Source organism: Sminthopsis crassicaudata, chromosome 2 (genome assembly GCF_048593235.1).
Source record: "Sminthopsis crassicaudata isolate SCR6 chromosome 2, ASM4859323v1, whole genome shotgun sequence".
Taxonomy (NCBI): Eukaryota; Metazoa; Chordata; class Mammalia; order Dasyuromorphia; family Dasyuridae; genus Sminthopsis; species Sminthopsis crassicaudata.
Window position 1 is genome coordinate 369937492 of NC_133618.1, and position 20027 is coordinate 369957518.

At 34.9% G+C, this 20027-nt stretch overlaps 1 protein-coding gene across 12 annotated transcripts in view; it reads left to right on the forward strand.

The window, feature by feature from the left end:
- LOC141556657 (apoptosis-stimulating of p53 protein 1-like) overlaps positions 1-20027 on the forward strand; it is a 131278-nt gene that overhangs the window by 103744 nt on the left and 7507 nt on the right. For 4 of the 12 annotated variants that reach the window (XM_074291131.1, XM_074291122.1, XM_074291123.1 and 1 more), the window contains 10 exons: positions 2248-2425; positions 3547-3660; positions 8455-8624; positions 9860-10361; positions 12017-12792; positions 14719-14859; positions 14951-15084; positions 15938-16104; positions 17312-17511; positions 18906-19188. In XM_074291131.1, coding sequence (XP_074147232.1) covers positions 2248-2425; positions 3547-3660; positions 8455-8624; positions 9860-10361; positions 12017-12792; positions 14719-14859; positions 14951-15084; positions 15938-16104; positions 17312-17511; positions 18906-18947 — 2424 coding nt within the window. In that variant the 3' untranslated portion in view covers positions 18948-19188. Of the gene's footprint in view, positions 1-2247; positions 2426-3546; positions 3661-8454; positions 8625-9859; positions 10362-12016; positions 12793-14718; positions 14860-14950; positions 15085-15937; positions 16105-17311; positions 17512-18905; positions 19189-20027 lie in introns of those variants that run through there. The other 8 variants (XM_074291125.1, XM_074291127.1, XM_074291133.1 and 5 more) reach the window with 4 other exon arrangements.

Sequence of the window (20027 nt, forward strand, 5' to 3'; positions counted from 1 at the left end):
CATTGGGCAATTATTTGCTTTTTAATTGTGGAATGAGAATTATAGCTGAATCAAAAAGACACAATTCTGCATCAGTATTTTTGTTTGAAGTTAACATCATTAGCCAGAAAAATTATATTAAAGGGATAGATTCTGATGATGAAGAGGATTTGAATAACTTATCAATTTATCATTATTATTTGGAATGCTACAACTTCAGTTATTTTTTGCTGCCAGACAAACTTTTATTCACTTTTCAAATACTTTTCATACATTTCAAATAAAAAATATTGTCCTTTTTGTCACTGTAAATCAGGATGATAATCTAAACCTACTGTTATGTAAAGAACATCAGACATGCATTAGATATTTATTTTTGAAGTAATGCAACATCTTTGCTTAGCAAAGCAAAAAGAGGTCTGATGACTTAGGACATTATCTTAGACTTCAATGTCCTTCTCCCTCACTTCCTACCCACAGTTACTAGTTTTTTTCCTTGCCCTTCATCTTTGCTACTAACTTTTAGTTACAAATGTAGATTCAATCAGATATGTGAAATCTTTTTCAATAACGTTAACTCAAAAATTCCAAGAGAAATTAAAAAATAAAAAAGTACCTATGGTGTGTAGGGGAGAGAATGGATGAGGGAAGAAAGGAAGAGAAATTAGGTTTAATGGATTGCGTGAATTAGTCTTAAAGATTGAAAAACTTGAAATGGATAAGCTTCAAGATAAGTAATGTAGTTGCTGCTTTTCTGCATATTATTGTCAGTTGATTTTTGCCCAAACTTAGTGATTTGCTTTATGTTTTGAGATATTTTCAAAATGTTTTCAGGAATCTTGATCCATTTTTTGTTTTTGTTTTTTGTTTTTTTTAATTTAGAAAAAGGCTTCAACATCAATGGTAAATTTTCAAGAATCTTATTTTAGATGATTGCCTTTTTATCATTTTGTGTGTTAATAATAGTGTTACTATGAAGAATTAGCCTGTGGACTTAAAATGCTTATTCTTACTGATTTTTCCATTACCAAAAAATTTATATTATATCATTATGATGACAGAAAAATGGTTCTCTTTTTTAGAGATTGCTTGTAGATGTAATGTTTGAAAGTAGTCATGTGACTCAAATGAGATATTATTATTTTATCCCATTATGTATAAATTATGTATAAATTTGGAGTATTTTGCAATAAATTAGATCTCGGAAGAAAACCATAAATTTGTGATGAAAGATAGTTATCTAGTTCGAAAGTAAAGAAACGAATGTTATTATCATGACCAATGACCAATATTCTATCATTAGGGGAATTTTTTCTTTAAAAATCATACATTTTTTTAAAAGTTCATTTTCAAAAGTTTGTTTTCAATCATAAGACTTCATATATACAAATAGCAACAAGAATATATATAAAAGCAAATTTTTAAAAAGTAAACAAAACTTATTTAAAAATTATTGTGCTTATAATGATATTCCTGTTACTGATTTAATTTTAAGAGACTTCTCTTTTTTTTTTTTTTTTTTTAATATATATATTTTATAATATTATCCCTTGTATTCATTTTTCCAAATTACCCCCCCTCCCTCTATTCCCTCCCCCCGACGACAGGCAATACCATACATTTTACATGTGTTACAATATAGTCTAGGTACAATACATGTGTGCGAATATCATTTTCTTGTTGCACAATAAACATTAGAATCCGAAGGTACATGCAACCTGGGCAGACAGATATTAGTGCTAACAATTTTCATTCCCCTCCCAGTGTTTCTTCTCTGGGTGCAGCTACCCCTGTCCATCATTGATCAACTGGAAGTGAGTTGGATCTTCTTTATGTTGAAGATTTCCACTTCCATCAGAATACATCCCCATACAGTATTGTTGTTGAAGTGTACAGTGATCTTCTGGTTCTGCTCATTTCACTCAGCATCAGTTGATTTAGAGACTTCTCTTTTTAAAGGGCTTTTCCCACCATAATTACAGAAAGGAGGAATTTTATTTTGTTTCATCAGATAATATTCCCATGCAAATCCTAATTTGTTCTTTTGATTACTACTTAATATTTCTGGATATATATATATATATATATATATATATATATATATATATATATATATATATATATATATATGAATTTTTAAGTATAAAATGGCTGTTATTACTATGGAAAAGTTTAGAAGTAGATTAACAGCCTAATATGAACCTAGTATTTTGATTTCTCTGAACTTTGAGTTCACACTGATCATTCCTCTTTCCTTTTTTTATATAGTTAAATCGTGTTAATGGAACATCATCACCACAGTCAACCTTGAGTGCTGGAAGAATAGCAGCAGTGGGGCCTTATATACAAGTTCCTAGTGCTGGAAACTATTCTGTACCAGGTGACCCAGTAAAGCCACAGTCTCTTACTATTGCTTCAAATGCAGGTCATGGAAGATGTAAGTCTGGTAAGAGAATTGGACTTACTGGGGAAAACCCTGAAACTATTAAGAAGATAATTATATATGTCTTCAAATGGAGATTTTAAATGGCATCTTCATTATTCCTGATTCTGAGGTGTAGATTTCTTGTTTCTTGTTACATGTCAGTTGTGGAATAATGGAAGGAATTCAGGAGGATCTAGGCTCAACTCCTGTTTCAGATGCTTACTAGTTGTGTGATTCTGGGCAAGTCACTTAACATCTCTGTGACTCAGTTTCTTCATTTGTAAAATAAGGTTGTGTTCAATGGCCTCTAAAGTCCCTTCTCATCATAAACTATAGCCCTATTATTATTTTTTTTTCTTTCTATGTCTAATTATACTTCTAGAGTACCATGTATATGGAATGTCTTCATCTGACACACCTTGAACTAGATTGATCAGTAAACATTTAAACTCAACATGTGTAAAGCCACAGTAATTCTCCTTCCTCTTAACCTTCTACTTTCTACATTTCCTATTACTGTGGAGGGCAGCACCATTCTCCAGTCTGACAGATTCACATCTTGAACTCCACACTCTTCTTCTCCCTTGCCATCTCTAGAGCACTTGCCAAGGCCAATTTCATCTTTGAAACATCTTTCAAATGTGCCACTTCCTCTCCTGTGACACTGTACCATTCTAATATAGGCCCTTATCACCTCATACCTGGATTATTTTAATAGCTGCTGATACATTTCCCTCCCACACTTGTTGTCAGCCATCTTCCATTCTGCTATCAAAGTGATTTTCTTCTTCTTCTTCTTCTTCTTCTTTTTTTTGTTTTTTTGTTTTTTTGTTTTTTTTGTTTTTTTTGTCAAGGCAATTGGGGTTAAGTGACTTGCCCAGAATCACACAGCTAGGAAGTGTTAAGTGTCTGAGATCAGATTTGAATTTGGGTCCTCCTGACTTCAGGGCCGGTGCTCTATCCACTGCGCCACCTTACTGCCCCACCAGGTACCTATTTTCAAAAAAGAATTATTTGGAGTAGAATGACTCTGGAAAGTCTTAGATAAGTTTTTAACTAATTATGTATCCATGATGAAAAAAACCTTGGCAACTAGGGGTACTAGTTTTTGATTCCTGCTTTTTAACTCTTTTGTTACACAGATGGTTATAGTAAACATCAGGAGCCTAGTTCATGGACAGTGTCAGATCTTGATGTTGGACCTGACTACAGTTCTTCACATCATTCTGCAAACTCTGCAATGCAGTTTGTAAACTGTATGTTAATCAGAGAATCTTGGGAGAGGCTTATCTCTCGTTTGTGCTAAATTAACAATCTTTTTTTTCTTTCTAAACTGATAAAAGTCTTGTGCTTACTGAAACTTGATACATTTTTTTAGAAAAATAAGAGCAAACATATGAATGAAATTTAGTGAAACTAAATCATCAGATATCTTAGATTGAAAGCAAGCATATTGTGAGAAACAAGTAGGACTTCACTAACTGAATATGGATATTAAGAAAGGACAGAGACTTGATTAGAAAATAGAATTTATTAAACTTGAAATTTGGGTTTTCATATAGCCTTAGGTATAACTGGTAATTGGAAAAATCATCTGTTGAGCTCATACATATAAATTACATGTTATTGGCCATGATTGCTTAAGTTCTTCAGTTTATGCTCCAAAGTATAAAATTATAATTATTGTTTAATACTTAACATCATTTCTAGCTTTCATGAAGCTATCCAAGTGCAATAAGTTATTATAAGTAGCTAAATCATGGTTCCTTTTGAAGGAAATCCTTAAAAGAATGGACAGATTAATATCATGCCATTATATAATTCTTTTCATTGTGCTGTGCACAATTATTACTTGGTAGTTAGGACTGTTTTAATTTGATCATTTCAGAGCTTGAATAATTACAATTCTACTGCAATAAAAGCAAACATTTATGAATTTCTTCACTAGGTATTGCAGAGAACATTTCTTAGTCTTTAGCATATAGCAGGCAATGGTATGTGTAATTAAACTGGATTTCTATGATTTATTTAGCAACTATTTAGAGAATCTGTTATGATATGAATTTCAAAATCAAATGCTTTGTGAAATCTTAGAGGAAATATTGTTACCAACTATGAACATTGTGCTGAAAGGAAGTATAGGCAACAAATCAATATTAATATTTAACTTTTTTTTTCCCCTGAGGCTGGGGTTAAGTGACTTGCCCAGGGTCACACAGCTAGGAAGTGTTAAGTGTCTGAGACCAGATTTGAACTTGGGTCCTCCTGAATTCAGGGCTGGTGCTCTATCCACTGCGCCACCTAGCCGCCCCAATATTTAACTTATATGCTGCAAATACCATAGCAGTTCAGTTCATAAAATATAAGTTAACTGAATTATATGGAAATATAGAGAATAATAGAATTATAATAAGAGATGTTAATGTCCTTTTCTCAGATTTGGATAAATCCAACAGAAAGAAAATCCAACAAAAGATAAAATAGAGTATTGCATAAATTGTTAATGAAACTAAAGCTTATGGCATCTTCTAAACAAGAACACTAAAGAATACACCTTTCTATTATCTCATGGAATTTTTACAAAAATTGATCATGTACTAAAATATTACAAATAAACTATAAAAAGGCAGAAATTGTGAACAACTCCTTAACTACAGGTCACAGTCCAATAAAAATTTGATTCAGAGTACAAAATAAGACACAGACACAAATGAAGACTTAATGAAATCCTAAAAAAAAAAGGCCAACAAAACTCAATAAGCACAAAAGAGGAGATATTAAAAATAGAAACCAAATTAGAAAACAAAAAAGACTGTTGAAATGATAAAAATAAAACTGTTCTTTGAAAATTGGATAAATCCCATAGCCATCTTGATTAAAAAAAGTTAGAAAACTTTGTCAACAAAATAATGGAAGAACAAGATGAAATCACAAAACAAGGGGGAAAAAATGATCTGCCTATTAAAGCAGTTATATGCTAACAAAATTAAGACACAATAAAAGATTACCTTCAAAAATAATAAAATACGCATACTAACACGAGTCTAAATAGAGATCTTAATTCAATCTCAAAAAAGGAAATGAAACTAGTTGTAAAGAAATTATCAATTTAAAAAAAACTTTGGATTCTGATAAATTCACAAGAGAATTAGCAAATTTTTAAGAACCCATTAATTGCAATGCTACGCAGATTATTCTCAAAAACTACAAAAAGTACAAGTATTCTACCAGACTTCTTTTATAAAATAAATGTAATTCTAGTACTGATGCCAAACAAGGAAAGTGTAAAAGAGATCTATGTATCAATATCATTAATGATCAATTAAACATTTTAAAACCTAATCTTGTCAAATGTATTATAGTAGTTCCTTCATGAAATAATTCATTGTACCAAGTTGAATTTATAACAGGGATACAGACATGAGGAAAATAACATAATCTTATTAAAAACAAAAAAAAAAAGTCCCAAACCACCTGATTATTTTGATACAAAAATTTTAGAAAGTCCTTGACAAAGTATAAAACTTTTTAAAAATAACAACTTTATGACATAAAGATTATAGAGGGACTTTTTTTTTTCCCAATATCACAAACTATTATCTATTGAAAACCACAGTGCATTTGATAAATTAGAAAATAAAAATTATTTAGGCAAGAACTCCCTGTGATAGTGGGGAATACTGTAAAATAATCTAGCAGAAATTAGGCTTAGATCAAAACTTTTATACAATATTATATATAATTCTAAATGGAAATGTAATCTTAATATTGAAGGACATGCCATTATACAATTAGAAGAGACGCAGGTCATATTTTTTCACAGCTTTTACAAGGAGATGAGTTCTTATTTTTAACCAAAATGTAGAGGCATTTACAGAAGAGAAGATATGTAGCTGATTACATGAAATAGAAAAGCTTTTGCATAATATGCCTGGTATGAGATAGGAATTATTCAAATGGAAAAAAATCTTTGTACCAAATTTCTCAAATATGAATTTATTATTCAAGTTATTTTAACTAAGAGAGCTACATAAGACTGAAAGCCATTCCACCAATAGACATGTTCAAAGGATACTTAACAGAAAGAATTGTAATCTACTAATAAATGTATGAAAATGTTCTTAATTGTTGAGGATATATAAATCAGAACATCCCTGAACTTTTACCTCAAATAACCATCTTTTTAACACCAATGTCCTTCTAGTGATTCTCTCTCTGTGAATTATGGGACATCATAGTGTCAGAAGAATCAACATTGTAACTTTCCAAATAGTGGAAAGTTGTGTGACGGATATACATAGGTCACATGTTACCAGTGATGACTCACATTTAAAAATTGTTTTGAAAGGAAAAATTTAATATTGAAAAAACTAGTGGGTTGGTTATGTAGTGAGAATGAATAAAGGACAGCCTGGATATTATGCTAATCTCTTATCACATATTAAACTTGGAGCAAAGTCTTCCATTCATTATATAGTAGATGCTTTCTGAAAAATGTCAATGAGGATAAAGACAGCAGCTTCATAGGATGAGAAAGCATGGATGGATTGCATTTTATAATGTTGAAATAAGCTTCAATATAGATAATATCAAAGGAGAAGACATATGAAACATTCATCTTTTTCTTTATCAACTGTTTTCTGCATTCTTTTTTGAAACTGTCAAATTTAGTAAAAATTTTACTCAGCTACTGCTTGGTGAATAAATTGTTTTTATGATCCTACATTAAAGATTCATTAAGAAAAAAAAAGGCATGTATAAAAGTCTGTCCATCCTCTTTCATGTGTTTTTACACAAAAGCTTTTCTAAATTAGGCAAGTAGAATGAGAGCCCTCATTTTACAAATCTTGAGAAACTACCCCTTCTCCACAACTACCTGTACTTCAAAGCTTAACTTATTAACAACTTTCATTAATTCCACCTCAAAAAAAATAATAATTTAAAAACCATCTGAAGACTAATCTTCTCCCTCTCTCACACATACACACACATCATGTCTCAGTGCTGTACAGCTTTAGTTTCACACATATTGTATACTTAGGAAATGATTTACAATTACTTATTGCTTTAAGGTTTATATCTAACCTGGGATTCACTTTAATAGGTGACTTAGAGAGAAGCATGGCCATCAAATACTTAAAATGACAATTCCATTAAACTTTTAGAAGCTATTTCAGAATTTTTGGCAGTATCATAATGACTTTTATCATAGTTTGGAAAATACCCTCTTTTTTTATAGTGATTTTTTTTTTTTAAAGTAAATTATCTGAAAATTGGTGACTTAAGAATTCTCTCTAATTACTACTGTTAAATCATGTCATTCTTTTAAGTGGTGATTGCTTTAAATAGGAATTGATCTTTTACCGGTTTTTTGTTTTGCTTTTTGCAATTAGTAATTACTTCAGTATATTGACATTTTCAGCAGATGAATCATAAAATAAATCCCATTTGCAAATTTGGAATGGTTTTTCTTACATGTTAATCATAGTTTTAATGTGTTTTTTTAACTTATACTTTGGGGGCAGAGGATCAGAAGGGATCAGAGGAAGGGAAATTGAAAGGTGGACTTTTTTAGTCAAGTTATCAAGTACTGTACTTTATAAAGTACTCTTAATGAAATAACTTTTTCAGCTGCTTTTACTTTTAGTCTTTTTTTTTTTTTCTTTAATTCCCTGAAAATTTTAGAATAAAAAAAATATCCTGACTTTGCACTTATATTTTATCTGTTAACATTTCAATAACTGTGCTATTATCATCAGTCTTTATTTTATTTTATTTTATTTTATTTTATTTTATTTTTTGGACCATTTAAACTGAAGCTCATATAGCACAATTCTTTCCAACATTTAATTAAGATAATGAGTAGTATGATATGCCTGATTGGGAGCAGTATTGCTTTTTCTACTAAATCAGATACTGAGATCAATGACTATGCTTTGGATTTCTGGCCTTGGGTTATTCTTATATTGGACTAAAATAATTATTTTTAATTAATTGAATTATTTCCTTAAGAACAATACCCATGACTAATCTTAAACATTTTTTAAAAGCTAATGATGGAAACTGGTCAGCATCAAAACAAAACTCAAACTCTTCAGTAAAACCAGTTCAAACAGCTAATGTGGAATGGAAGGAATCAAGCATGGATGGGGCTTTCAAGCAAGTAACGATATCAAGCCAACCTCTCCCCTTATCAGCAGTAGCAAGTACTGAAAAGCTGGTATGTTGGTTTTCGTTTTTACATGCTGGGCTAATAATCATGTAACAAATTTTAATTGATCTTTTTTTCCTGTTGAAGAAAAATTTCCCCGGAATTGTCTGTCTGTTTATTTCTATATTTTTTCATGACACCTAAAACTATTTTGTTTGGGGATGATTGACAAATCCTGTATTACTAGATCTGTAGTTTTCATTGTCAGAGTATTTCTCTGTTGTTTAAGTATCTCTTTATGAAGCTCTTTATGAATGGTTAAGTAGCTCTTTATGAAGAGGCATAGTGGTGTAGTGGAGAGGTCACTGACCTGATGTAAGGTTAATTCTAGTTTTGGTATTCCTGTCCAAAGACACAGACTCAAGGGGGGGGTGAGTACAAGTTTATTACTGCTCAGAACCTTGATTCAAATAAGACATAAAGGAAGAGGAAAACGTGACATAAAAGTAATACACAATCAACAAATGCAGTGATCACTGTAACAATAAAGACAACGTAAAAAACAAATAAATAAACAACATTTAGCATCCTCACCTAGGAAAGCACCAGGACCTGAGTTTCTTGGTTCTGTGATCCCAAGTCACAGCCTTCAGGGTCCCAGGTGGAAGGTCCCAGGCAAGGTGTCCCTTCCTGGGGGAGATTCCAAAGTGTCTCCATTTTCTACTAAATTTTTACAGGCTGAGAACAAAGAAGACACCATGCTAGGTATTCTCATTTGCTACATGACAAAGCTACTTGAAATAAAGCAGCCTTTTCAGGTACAGGGTATTCCATCTTAAGGGACCCACCAAGGAGAATATTTGTCCATTCCTTTAGGATAACTGAGTTTACTCAGGGAACTGGTCAAGTTTCCAGAGCAAACACAGGCCAGCAATAAGGGAAGCTCATTAATCAATGCATTTCTTTTCCCTTTTATTAAGTCATAATGCCAGTATGTTAGACCACTGTTTAGTATCACTGATTACCCTAATCAGTGATAGCCTAATAACTTCAGTTAATGAATTGTTAAAACAACACTATTCAAATCTATTCTCTTTTCACCTACAATATTAGGTCTGTGTGATAGAATCCCTTTATTTTTGACATACATATGTACTATTAATATTTTTGGGTGACAAACTGACTTGATATTGTTTAAAATCTTGGTTTTCTAATCTTTTTACTTGTGATAGGTGGAAAAAATGTTTAATTTTTAGACACATAATATTTCATCTTCTCCCTTTCTCTTTGAAATCTAAATTTAGGGCATTGATATTGGAAAAGCACCACCCTCTATTCCTGGTACAAGTAAACAGTTGCCTCCGAACTATGGAACATATCCAAGCCCTGTTCCTTTGGGGCCAGGCTCCACAAATTCTTTGGAACGGAGAAAAGACAACAGCCTCCCCAGATCTGGCACAAGCGTAACGAATTGGCAGAAACCTGCTACCCTACCCTCTTCAAGCAACATACACCAGCCTAGTTCTTCACAACAGATTCAGCAGAGGATTTCTGTACCTCCAAGTCCTACATATCAGCCAACTGGTCCTCCATTATTTCCATCTGGAGATGGCAGGCCTGATCTCCCATTAACTGTGGCTATTAGACCATTCTTAGCTGACAAAGGATCAAGGCCTCAGTCTCCCAGAAAAGGACCTCAGACAGTGAACTCGAGTTCCATTTATTCCATGTACCTTCAGCAAGCTACACCTCCTAAGAATTATCAACAGGCTGTGTATAATACTCTAAATAAGTCCGTTAAAGCAGGTAGATTGTATTCATATTTTTTCCTTGATAGAAAAAAAATAGTACTTAAATTTTTACTTTAAACCCCATCTTAATATTTTGTTATTTGATATTAAATGTTTAATAATAATTTTAAATTTTAAAAAAATTTATTTTCAAAAATGATAAATGAGTGAGGTAGATGAATTGGGAAGAAAGTACATTTAAAGTAGTCTTGCAAATTGATAATGAACAAATATACCTCATTATCTGATTTCTAGTCCATGTAAAGTCAGATGGACAGAGAGCATAGCTCCTTTTTAGAAACTTTCATCTTACTGTGAAGAAGTTCTAATATTTCAGCAGGAGCTTCCATCTTTGCATTTTTGAAGGCTGAGATGTTTTTATAATTTGCTGCTACAGTGGCAGAGACTAGTAGGCTCAGTTCTCCAAGCAGAAGTAATAGGGCCAGAGAGTTCTTTTTCCTTCTTTATTGGTCGGAGAGAGGCTTCTACCAGGGAGGAGAGGAGGCAAAAGCCTTCTAAGACAAGAGCCACTTCCTGGATCAGGTGGTAAAGAAGGCATTGACTTGGATTTGATTTACTTCATCTACCCAGTGGAAAACTGTATACTGAATTTCCAGTGCTTTAGGGATTAAAATGCCGTGTAAGGGTATTCAGAAAGAAGATTGACAATGTCTGTCATTGAGACAAAAGTCATATTCTTAATTGATAACACAAGTCCATAGTATGGGAGGTCCAATGTAGGACCTGATAAGATATTCTAAAATGACTGGCTGGGAGTGGACATAAGGTTTCTGGACTCTGAGGATGAGGAAGCAGATTTAATTATTTACTGGGCAACCAGAATAGCTGGTGCAACTCAGGAATCTAGAGTATTACTAGGGAAGCAAAGTTTTCATAGGGCGTCCAGGTAACCCAGGTATGTCAACAGGGTGATTCTTCCATTGATTCTTAAATGAATAGAGCCCACAGGTTTTTGTGGCATTTTTCTGAGGGAGAAGTTCTGACACAGGTTAGGATTTTCAGAAGTAACTGTTATAGGTTTATTTTATTTTTTTCCTTTTTAGATCCCTTTCATGCATTAAAATCAAATTTTAGTGTTTTTTTTGGGGGGGCAGGTTGAGGGTTTTTTGCAAGACAATTAGGGTTACGTGACTTACTCAAGGTCACACTGCTAGAAATAGGTGTCTGGGATTAGATTTGAACTCAGGTACTTCTGATTCTAGGGCAGGCACTCTATTCACTGTGCCATCTAATTGCCCCCCAAAATCGGATCTTGTTTACATTCAGCTTTCCCCAAACACATGTTATGTGATACAGTAGTTGAGCTCTCTTTTTCTCTCTCTCTCACTCTGTGATCTTCTTGATATAGGGATCTCCAGTGAGGAACCTTCTTTAACTATTAGAAACTGGCACTTACCCTGCAATTTTTAGACTTAAAGAGCTTCTTTGACACTGAGAGATTGACCTTAAATAGTTTTTAAAGGTTTTTTAACCTGTAAGTGTGATTTCGTTGGTATAGAGTAGAACTTGTCCTGGCAATATCATGTCTGCATCTTTATAATCCCTGAGAAGTGAGCATTTCTCCTCTTCAGTAGTGACTGCACATGGTGTGTATTTGATGGGTACGGTGTCACTTGAAATGCCCTTCACCTTGCTTCTTGTTTTCTTCAGTTTATGGGAAGCCTGTCTTGCCGTCTGGCTCCACTTCTCCTTCACCGTTGCCATTTCTTTATGGGCCTTTGTCTTCAAACACGGCACAGCCACAGCCTCCTTCTGAACTTACTGAGAAAGATCAGGAACAAGAAAATATCCCACCATCTGGTGAAAACAGTAACGTGGAAAATATCCCTCGGCCCCTTAGTCCCACCAAACTCACCCCTATTGTCCATTCACCTCTTCGATATCAGAGTGATGCCGATCTGGAAGCTCTGAGGCGGAAACTGGCTAATGCCCCTAGACCCTTAAAAAAACGCAGTTCCATCACAGAGCCAGAAGGTCCTAGTGGACCAAATATCCAGAAATTGCTGTATCAGCGCTTCAATACCCTTGCTGGGGGGATGGAAAGTGCACCTTTCTATCAACCAAGCAACTCACAAGACTTCATAGGCACCTTGGCAGATGTTGATAATGGGAATACAAATACCAATGGAAATCTAGAAGAACCTGTTCCTGCACAGCCTACAGCTCCTCCCCCTGAAGAACCTCCACCATCATCAGATGCCAATGATAACGAATTACCATCCCCTGAAACTGAGGAACTGATTAGCACTGAAACTATCAACCACGGCCCCGAGACTGCGGAAGATAACAACAACAACGTGGCCGTGTTCCCAGCAGGTGAACAGGAGTCACACCCCACTGGGGAGGCCAGTTCTCCCAGAGAAGAAGAGGCCCCTCCTCCCCTGGTTCCTCCCCCAACTGGTCTTCTGATCCCCGTGACAACGATGGTGAGTGACCTGCAGGGGTGGTCTTTGAGAGAGCCCTGGCCTCTCAGGTCCCAGAGGACACATCCTGCTCCTGGGGAAGACACATTTCAGCCAGGAAGTTCAGTTCCATTCACCAAATGGTTATTAAAGGTCCTGCGCTTGGTACTAGCAGTACTAAGACAGTAGAGAGAGACAGGCCTGCCTCCAAGGAGTTTAAATTTTGCTGAGGGATTCAGCATGTACATATATAAGTACGAGATGATTGGAAGAAGTAAATATAATTAGTATCTGGGGAAGAATGACATGACAACTACCATTATGTAGGCAGATGAGGATTCTGAGAGGGAGAAATGAGGAAGTTATTTGAGCCATGGGGAATGGCCAGGGCCAATTAACATGTACATGGAAGATGGAAAGTTCTACTTTGGCAGGAATTTAGGTTGTGATCTGAAAAAAAATTTGGAAAAGCAGGTGTGAGCCAGATTGTGGAGGGCCTTAGATGTCAAGCTAAAAAGTTTTATATTTTATCCTAAAGGCATTGAAAGCATTTAAGAGTTTTGAGGAGCATGTGCAGGAAGGATGGAAAGTAGTGAGTTTGATCTTTTTCCAATAGCCACCCACTTTCTTTATAGCAATGTGGCATTGGTGACTTTGAGGATGGCCTTGAGAAGAAAAGATTGGACATAGAAAAACTTTGCAAAGTTCCAGCATGAGGTCTTTACCAAAATGGGACAAGTAAAGAATAACTTGAAGGTTTTGAACCTCCTTTATTGGAAGTGTGCCCTTAATGGAAACTGGGAAGTTTTGGAGAAAGGACAGGTTGAGGTGGGATATAGAATTCCTTTTGTTTTGGATATGTTGTATTTAAGATACTTGTGGGAAAGCTTGAGGATATTTGAAGACACTTGGCATAGAGCTCCTTGGTAGGAAGACAGAGAGAGAGAATGAGCCCAGGGGTGGTCTGCTAAAGAAAATAGAAGGGGGATTGGATCAAGCACAAGGTCAGCAAATTGCTTTCCAGTTCTAAATCTTTTCTCAAAAGAAGGGGCAGCTCCATGATGCATAAGGGACTTTCTGATTTTAAAATTCTTAAAACTAAGTGTATGGCTGTATTTTTGGTGTTCTTCTGGTCTTCATTTCTTCTGGTACTGGTGTTCAGTAAGCCATCTATTTATTAAAAATACATACACTCATTTATTAATGATCCTTTCAGCTTTACATTCCTTAATTTAAAATTTACTAATTGTCATATATAGAAATTTTAAAAACAGGTATTTTTGGGATCCAAGGAGATTGAGATCAGATCCTCAGTTGGTCAGCCAGTATGAGTTTGGGGGAAAAGTGGAAAAGATGTCTTGGCAGCCCAGGCAGAGAGAGGAGAAAAGTATGCCAAGTGTAGTAGAGGGGACAACAAAGGCACTGAAATCAAAAAGTCTGGGGCAGTTTTGTTAGAATCATCCAGTTTGCCTATAAGATGGAATATTTACTAGGGAATGAATCAGGAATAGAAAAAGAAAAACTGGGTAGAGTTAGGTAGAGATTCTTGATTATTAAGATAAGTATCTAGATTTAATCTAGGTAGGCAAGGTTTAAAACTTAGGACAAGAGCTTTGTATAGAAAAGTTGAAATGATGGATTTGAGTTCATGAAGAGTAATTCTTGCATGACCTCTTGGGAGACCTGGCAGGTAGAGGGAAGGACGGGATTCTTATCAGAAGCTGTTTAATAGTCTAGGGTGGGGATAGGGGGAATGAGTGAAAAGGGAGGGTCCTGATGGAGGAGAGATTGTGAATGTAGAATTGGGAGGTAATTGATGGGATGTGATGGGTGAGAGAGAGTCCAATCATCTTAAGTGTTTCCAGTTCCATGAGTTTGTAGAAGTTGTTTTCCAAAACACTGAGGACTTTATTAACAAAAGTTGAATCAAAGCATATGCTTTCTTCACAGCAAATTAAACGTACTAACCTGAAGAAACCAAATTCTGAACGGACTGGTCATGGACTGAGAGTAAAGTTTAATCCTTTAGCTTTGCTCTTGGATGCTTCTTTGGAAGGGGAATTTGATCTGGTGCAAAGGATAATCTATGAGGTGAGCCTCTAAGCATTAAGAGCCTGTTGTTATTCTGGGGACAGTGAAAAAAAGATCTTTGTGCCTTCACAACAAACATCATTTCTCTTAGGTAGAAGATCCCAGCAAGCCTAATGATGAAGGCATCACTCCTTTACATAATGCAGTGTGTGCTGGCCACCACCACATTGTGAAGTTCCTGCTCGATTTTGGTGTTAATGTGAATGCAGCTGACAGTGATGGATGGTAAGAATATTTGCTTTTTTATTCCATATAGAACTCTTACTGAATTGATTTTAAAGGTTGACTGCTAAAGATTTTCTTTTGTGCGGAAAGCTTGAGTCATAGTACAGTGGGAGACTGGTAAGAACATTAGATTTTTGGTCAGAAGAGAGATTGAATCCTTTTTCTGCTTCTTGCAGGCTCTCTGACTTTGTCACTTAGCCCTTCCAAGCTTGAGTTTCCATAATTTATTTGTTTGTTTTGTTTTGTTTGTTTGTTTGTTTGTTTTTCCTGAGGCTGGGGTTAAGTGACTTGCCCAGGGTCACACAGCTAGGAAGTGTTAAGTGACTGAGATCAGATTTGAACTCGGGTCCTCCTAAATTCAGAGCTGGTGCTCTATCCACTGCGCCACCTAGCTGCCCCCGAGTTTCCATAATTTGTAAAATGAAGGTTTAGGTGATATTATTGCTAAGCCGCCATTGGCTAATAGTGTAAGCTGCTATATAAGTGAATTACTGTTATCAATAATTTTTGTCAACACCTATTTCAAAACTCTTATCATTTCAGGAAAAGATTTCTTTTAAGATTATCTTGAATAAAAAGATAAAATTTTTATGCCATAAAAATTATTTGTAAATTTTTATAAAATGTAGGTAAAGTACAAATAAGCATTACTGATATTATCTTAGAATTTCAAAGGGACTTTTTCTTTGTTTCATCCTACAAGAAACTGAGGACAATAATTTATCTTTTATGTCAAATATGCCTCACGTTTCATATGTACACATCCATTCATTTGTTACTTGCTTTGTTCTTCCTGCTTGTGAAAATATCTGCTTTGCTTTCCCATCATCTCTCTTATTTCTCCTCCTCTCAGGACGCCTCTACACTGTGCAGCTTCATGCAACAGTGTCCACCTTTGCAAACAGCTAGTGGAAAGTGGAGCAGCAATTTTTGCTTCAACTATCAGTGACATCGAAACTGCAGCCGACAAGTGTGAAGAGATGGAAGAAGGCTATATTCAGTGCTCCCAGTTTTTGTACGGTAAGGTCCCTGCATGTTTGTGGTTAAGAAAACGCAGGGTTGAGAGAGACAGAGAGAGTATGTTTAAAATCTTGTAGACATGGTTTCAGTGTCATTGAGTCAAGTAAGCACATTAACTTTTTCCTCAAGTTAATAAGATTCTGTAAGTCTTATAGGACTTTTCCTGTTTATCTTAGGAAGGTCACTGTGAAAGGAACTAAATACTACAGGGAAAGAGGGCTCCATGGACTTCCACAGCTGCCAGAGTGCTCAGTAACACAAACAAAGGTTATGAACCCCAACTCTGAGGAGGGCAAACCTGGTGCAGTTGTGCTCACAGCTCCCATCTAGAGTAGGACCATCTTGGGATTGCTGTGGCCATCAGCTTTTGCAATCATACTTGTAGAAGCAAAACCATGACCTTTATTTTTAGCATTTCATTGATAGCCCCCAAATATAGATGCTTTCAGCTCCTCTCCCCCCCACCCCCCTCCCCATATCCCACCCCCATGGAAACCATCAACCAATTACATGCAGAGATTTTATGTCTAGAGCTGAGAAAAAACAATAGATAAAGGGGCTGGGCAGAAAGGGAAGGATTCAGAAGTAAATAAAACACAGCCTGCGCTTTCAAAGAGCTACATACATACTAAATATGGGAAAAGTGCTTGGCTTATAAATATTTAGGACTCACATCAAGGCAGACAGACCTTCTAGTAAAGTTATTAGAGCTTTTAACATCACAAAAGTACTCCTAATTCTCCTCCTTGATAAAGGGTAATTCCAGTTTAATGCCATGTGCTACTTTCCTTATAATCCTTACTGCCTGTAAACAGTGGTACAACCCTTATAATTTTTTTTTTTCCTTTTAGAAAGTTAGATCTTAGATTTTGGATACTTCAGCCTGGTACTTTAGAACAGTGACACATTGTTGTCATAATTTCAGTGGGGCATCGGTGAATGGTCTACCATTTTGTTAAAATTTAGGAAAGCCCATTATCTTTGAGTACTTCTTATCTGCTCATTATTTATTAATATATTACTCATTATTTAAATCTTCCTGATTTTTACATGAAATAATTAAATCTGGACTGCTCATTTATGGGTATCATGTGTGACTCCCTTAAACCTTCACATCTTGAGCAGATTCATTCAGTACTCTGAATATATAAGACCATGTGTCTCGGATACTCTTGCCTTTTATTGAACACTTATTTTTTGATAACAGGTGTCCAGGAAAAGCTGGGTGTGATGAACAAAGGAGTAGTATATGCACTTTGGGATTACGAAGCTCAGAACAGTGATGAGTTGTCATTCCATGAAGGGGATGCCATAACTATCCTGAGGCGTAAAGATGACAATGAAACTGAATGGTGGTGGGCCCGCCTTGGGGAAAGAGAAGGTTATGTGCCTAAAAACCTACTAGGGGTATGTGTCTTATTGTATATATTGTATAGTCTTCCTTTTTCTGTAGTATTCTCTATCCCAAAGGCTGAGTTAACATTTATGTAATGAACATTAAATGCATTTATTGTTAAATTGTTAGGGGAATTTAGCAGATTATGGGAAGACACTTTCTAGATACAGTTCTTACTTAGCCTTAAGAGAACTGAGATGTTTTCATTTTTCAGTTTTATTATAAAAATGGTCTTTGCCTTCTATATGATTGGCATTTTACTATTACTTTTAGATATGTGTACATCCTCCTCCTGTCACCTTTTTACACAAAGCAAATAATGATTATTTATACATACACATACATATTTATACATATAAAAATATACATATCTGATGATATGTATATTCTAGCCTACTACTCTGTTCTCTGCCTTTCTGTAAGACTATTTTGTTATCTCTTTAAAAATTCTGTTCCCCTTAATTTAGGATTCTGTTTCCTTTTAGGAAGAGAATGGACAGGTTAGTCACCTTAATTACCTAATTTTAAATCGACATTGAGAATGTTAGACCCAATCACAGCCCCATTTTTTGTTAATGTGCTTGTCTTTCGGCAGTTTCTCCAATATTAACTGCTACCATTTTTCAGGGTTATTTTTTCCATTTTGCAATGGGATCTGGGATATTTAATGGAAAGATTTTTTTTCTCATGAAGTTAGGTTTTTTGACTTCTCTCCCATGATTTTGTTTTGGCAAAAATTTTTGAATTTAACATGATTCAAATTGTCTTTGTCCTAGAATCACCTTCTTATTTAATTATAAATTCTTTCTTAAGTCTTTAGTAGTAGTGAAAGGTATGCAAGCATACCTATCTGATGATAGATATATATACTTTCTGTTCTAATAAGTTTTTCCCTTGTTAAAAAATTAAAAAGTGATCTTTTATATTCAAGTCACATCTGTTTGGAAAGTATTATATTATGCTTTTCAGTATAGATATGGGATAAACCTAATTTTTGCACAATTGCTCTTCTGGATTTTTCAATATTTATTGTCCAGTAAGAAGTTCTTTGATTTCATACATGTTATGTTCTAATCTAAACATTGATTAGGCTGCTGTTTTTTATTCCGGTCGAATCTTTCCATTCAATTCTGATCTTTTTTTCCTAGCCCTGAGCCTTTAGCTTTGATGATTAGCGCTTTATTACAGTATAGTTTTAGGCCTGGTAAATATACCTAAGTGCAGAGCAATAGTGTCCAAAAGTTTTGGATGATGTCGGGGAGGGTATGTTCAACCAGAGTAGGGACTGCTTCTAATTTTTTGGAAAGGGTATATGACTGTCCTGAGGTCCCTTAAAAGCACTTGTTAGTAATGTCATTTCCCAATTTTTTAACAGTTGGCTCAATTGAATTTTCTTTCTTTTTAGTTATATCCACGAATCAAACCTAGACAGCGAACCTTAGCTTGAACCTAGGGAGCAATGCCGTTTTACCATTACCAGAAGTCACTGAAGACCTATCCTATCAAGAGAATTGAAGTTGAAGAACTCTCATTTTAATGGTGCTCTCATTAGCAGAAGAAACATCTGCAGTTTGTAAGTGAGGCCCTTCCTTCTAAATCTGCCAGCATCCATGCATGGTACTTATATGTCCACTAATTCTGTATTTTGCCAATTACACCATGTCAAAATAAACAAAAGGCCTTCAAAATGATCACCCCCTGTTGCCAATAGAAATCCCATAAACTAGTTAGTTGCCAAAAATTAAATCATATGTATGTAAAGAATTTCTTACATCATAAAGTGTTCTAGAAATATCAGGTGATAGTCATTACTCAGAATTGAGAAAAGGCATTTGTGTACCCTCAGCATGTCTGGAAAATTGCCCTAGGGGCTTTGAGGCCAACACATTTGGCTTTATTTATAACAATTGATTCCTTCAAAGCTATTGAAAATGGAGTTTTTGGCATTCAAAGAGTAGCTAGGAAGTCTTAAAAGTTCCCTATAGCTTCATGTGTTGTGCTTCTAACCTCTAGTTAGTCCCCATTTTGCTTAATTCCAATGCCAGTAAATAATTTTTTTAATGGTTTTAAACATTCTTTCCCTGTTAACTATATAAGACAGATTCCTGCAAATTATTTGCCAAGTCAGAAGCTCTCTATTGTAACACCGGTTTCCCTGTTCCTTTTTCTCTCCCCACCACTCTCATCATTTCTTTTATTTACCAAAGGATTTTTTATGGGAATTTGTCAGTGTTAATTACAAAATGCAGGGTGTTCTGTCTTAGGTCTAAATTTTGATATCCTATTTTCATTTTTGTTATCGGTCTGCCAGAGGATGTCATTCACTTCCATTGTTGATTTATTTATTTAAGTCTTTGTATTTCTTGGAAACGTCTGATATAAAGGAGCTTTTAAAAAAAGTTTAAATGTATGATTTATTTGAAGAACCTAAACCTAAGTAGGTTCCCTCACTTTTTGAGTTGACCAAGTTTGTTCATAAAGCCTTCACTGATTGATAATGTGTTTCTTGAATACTAAAAGCTTAAAT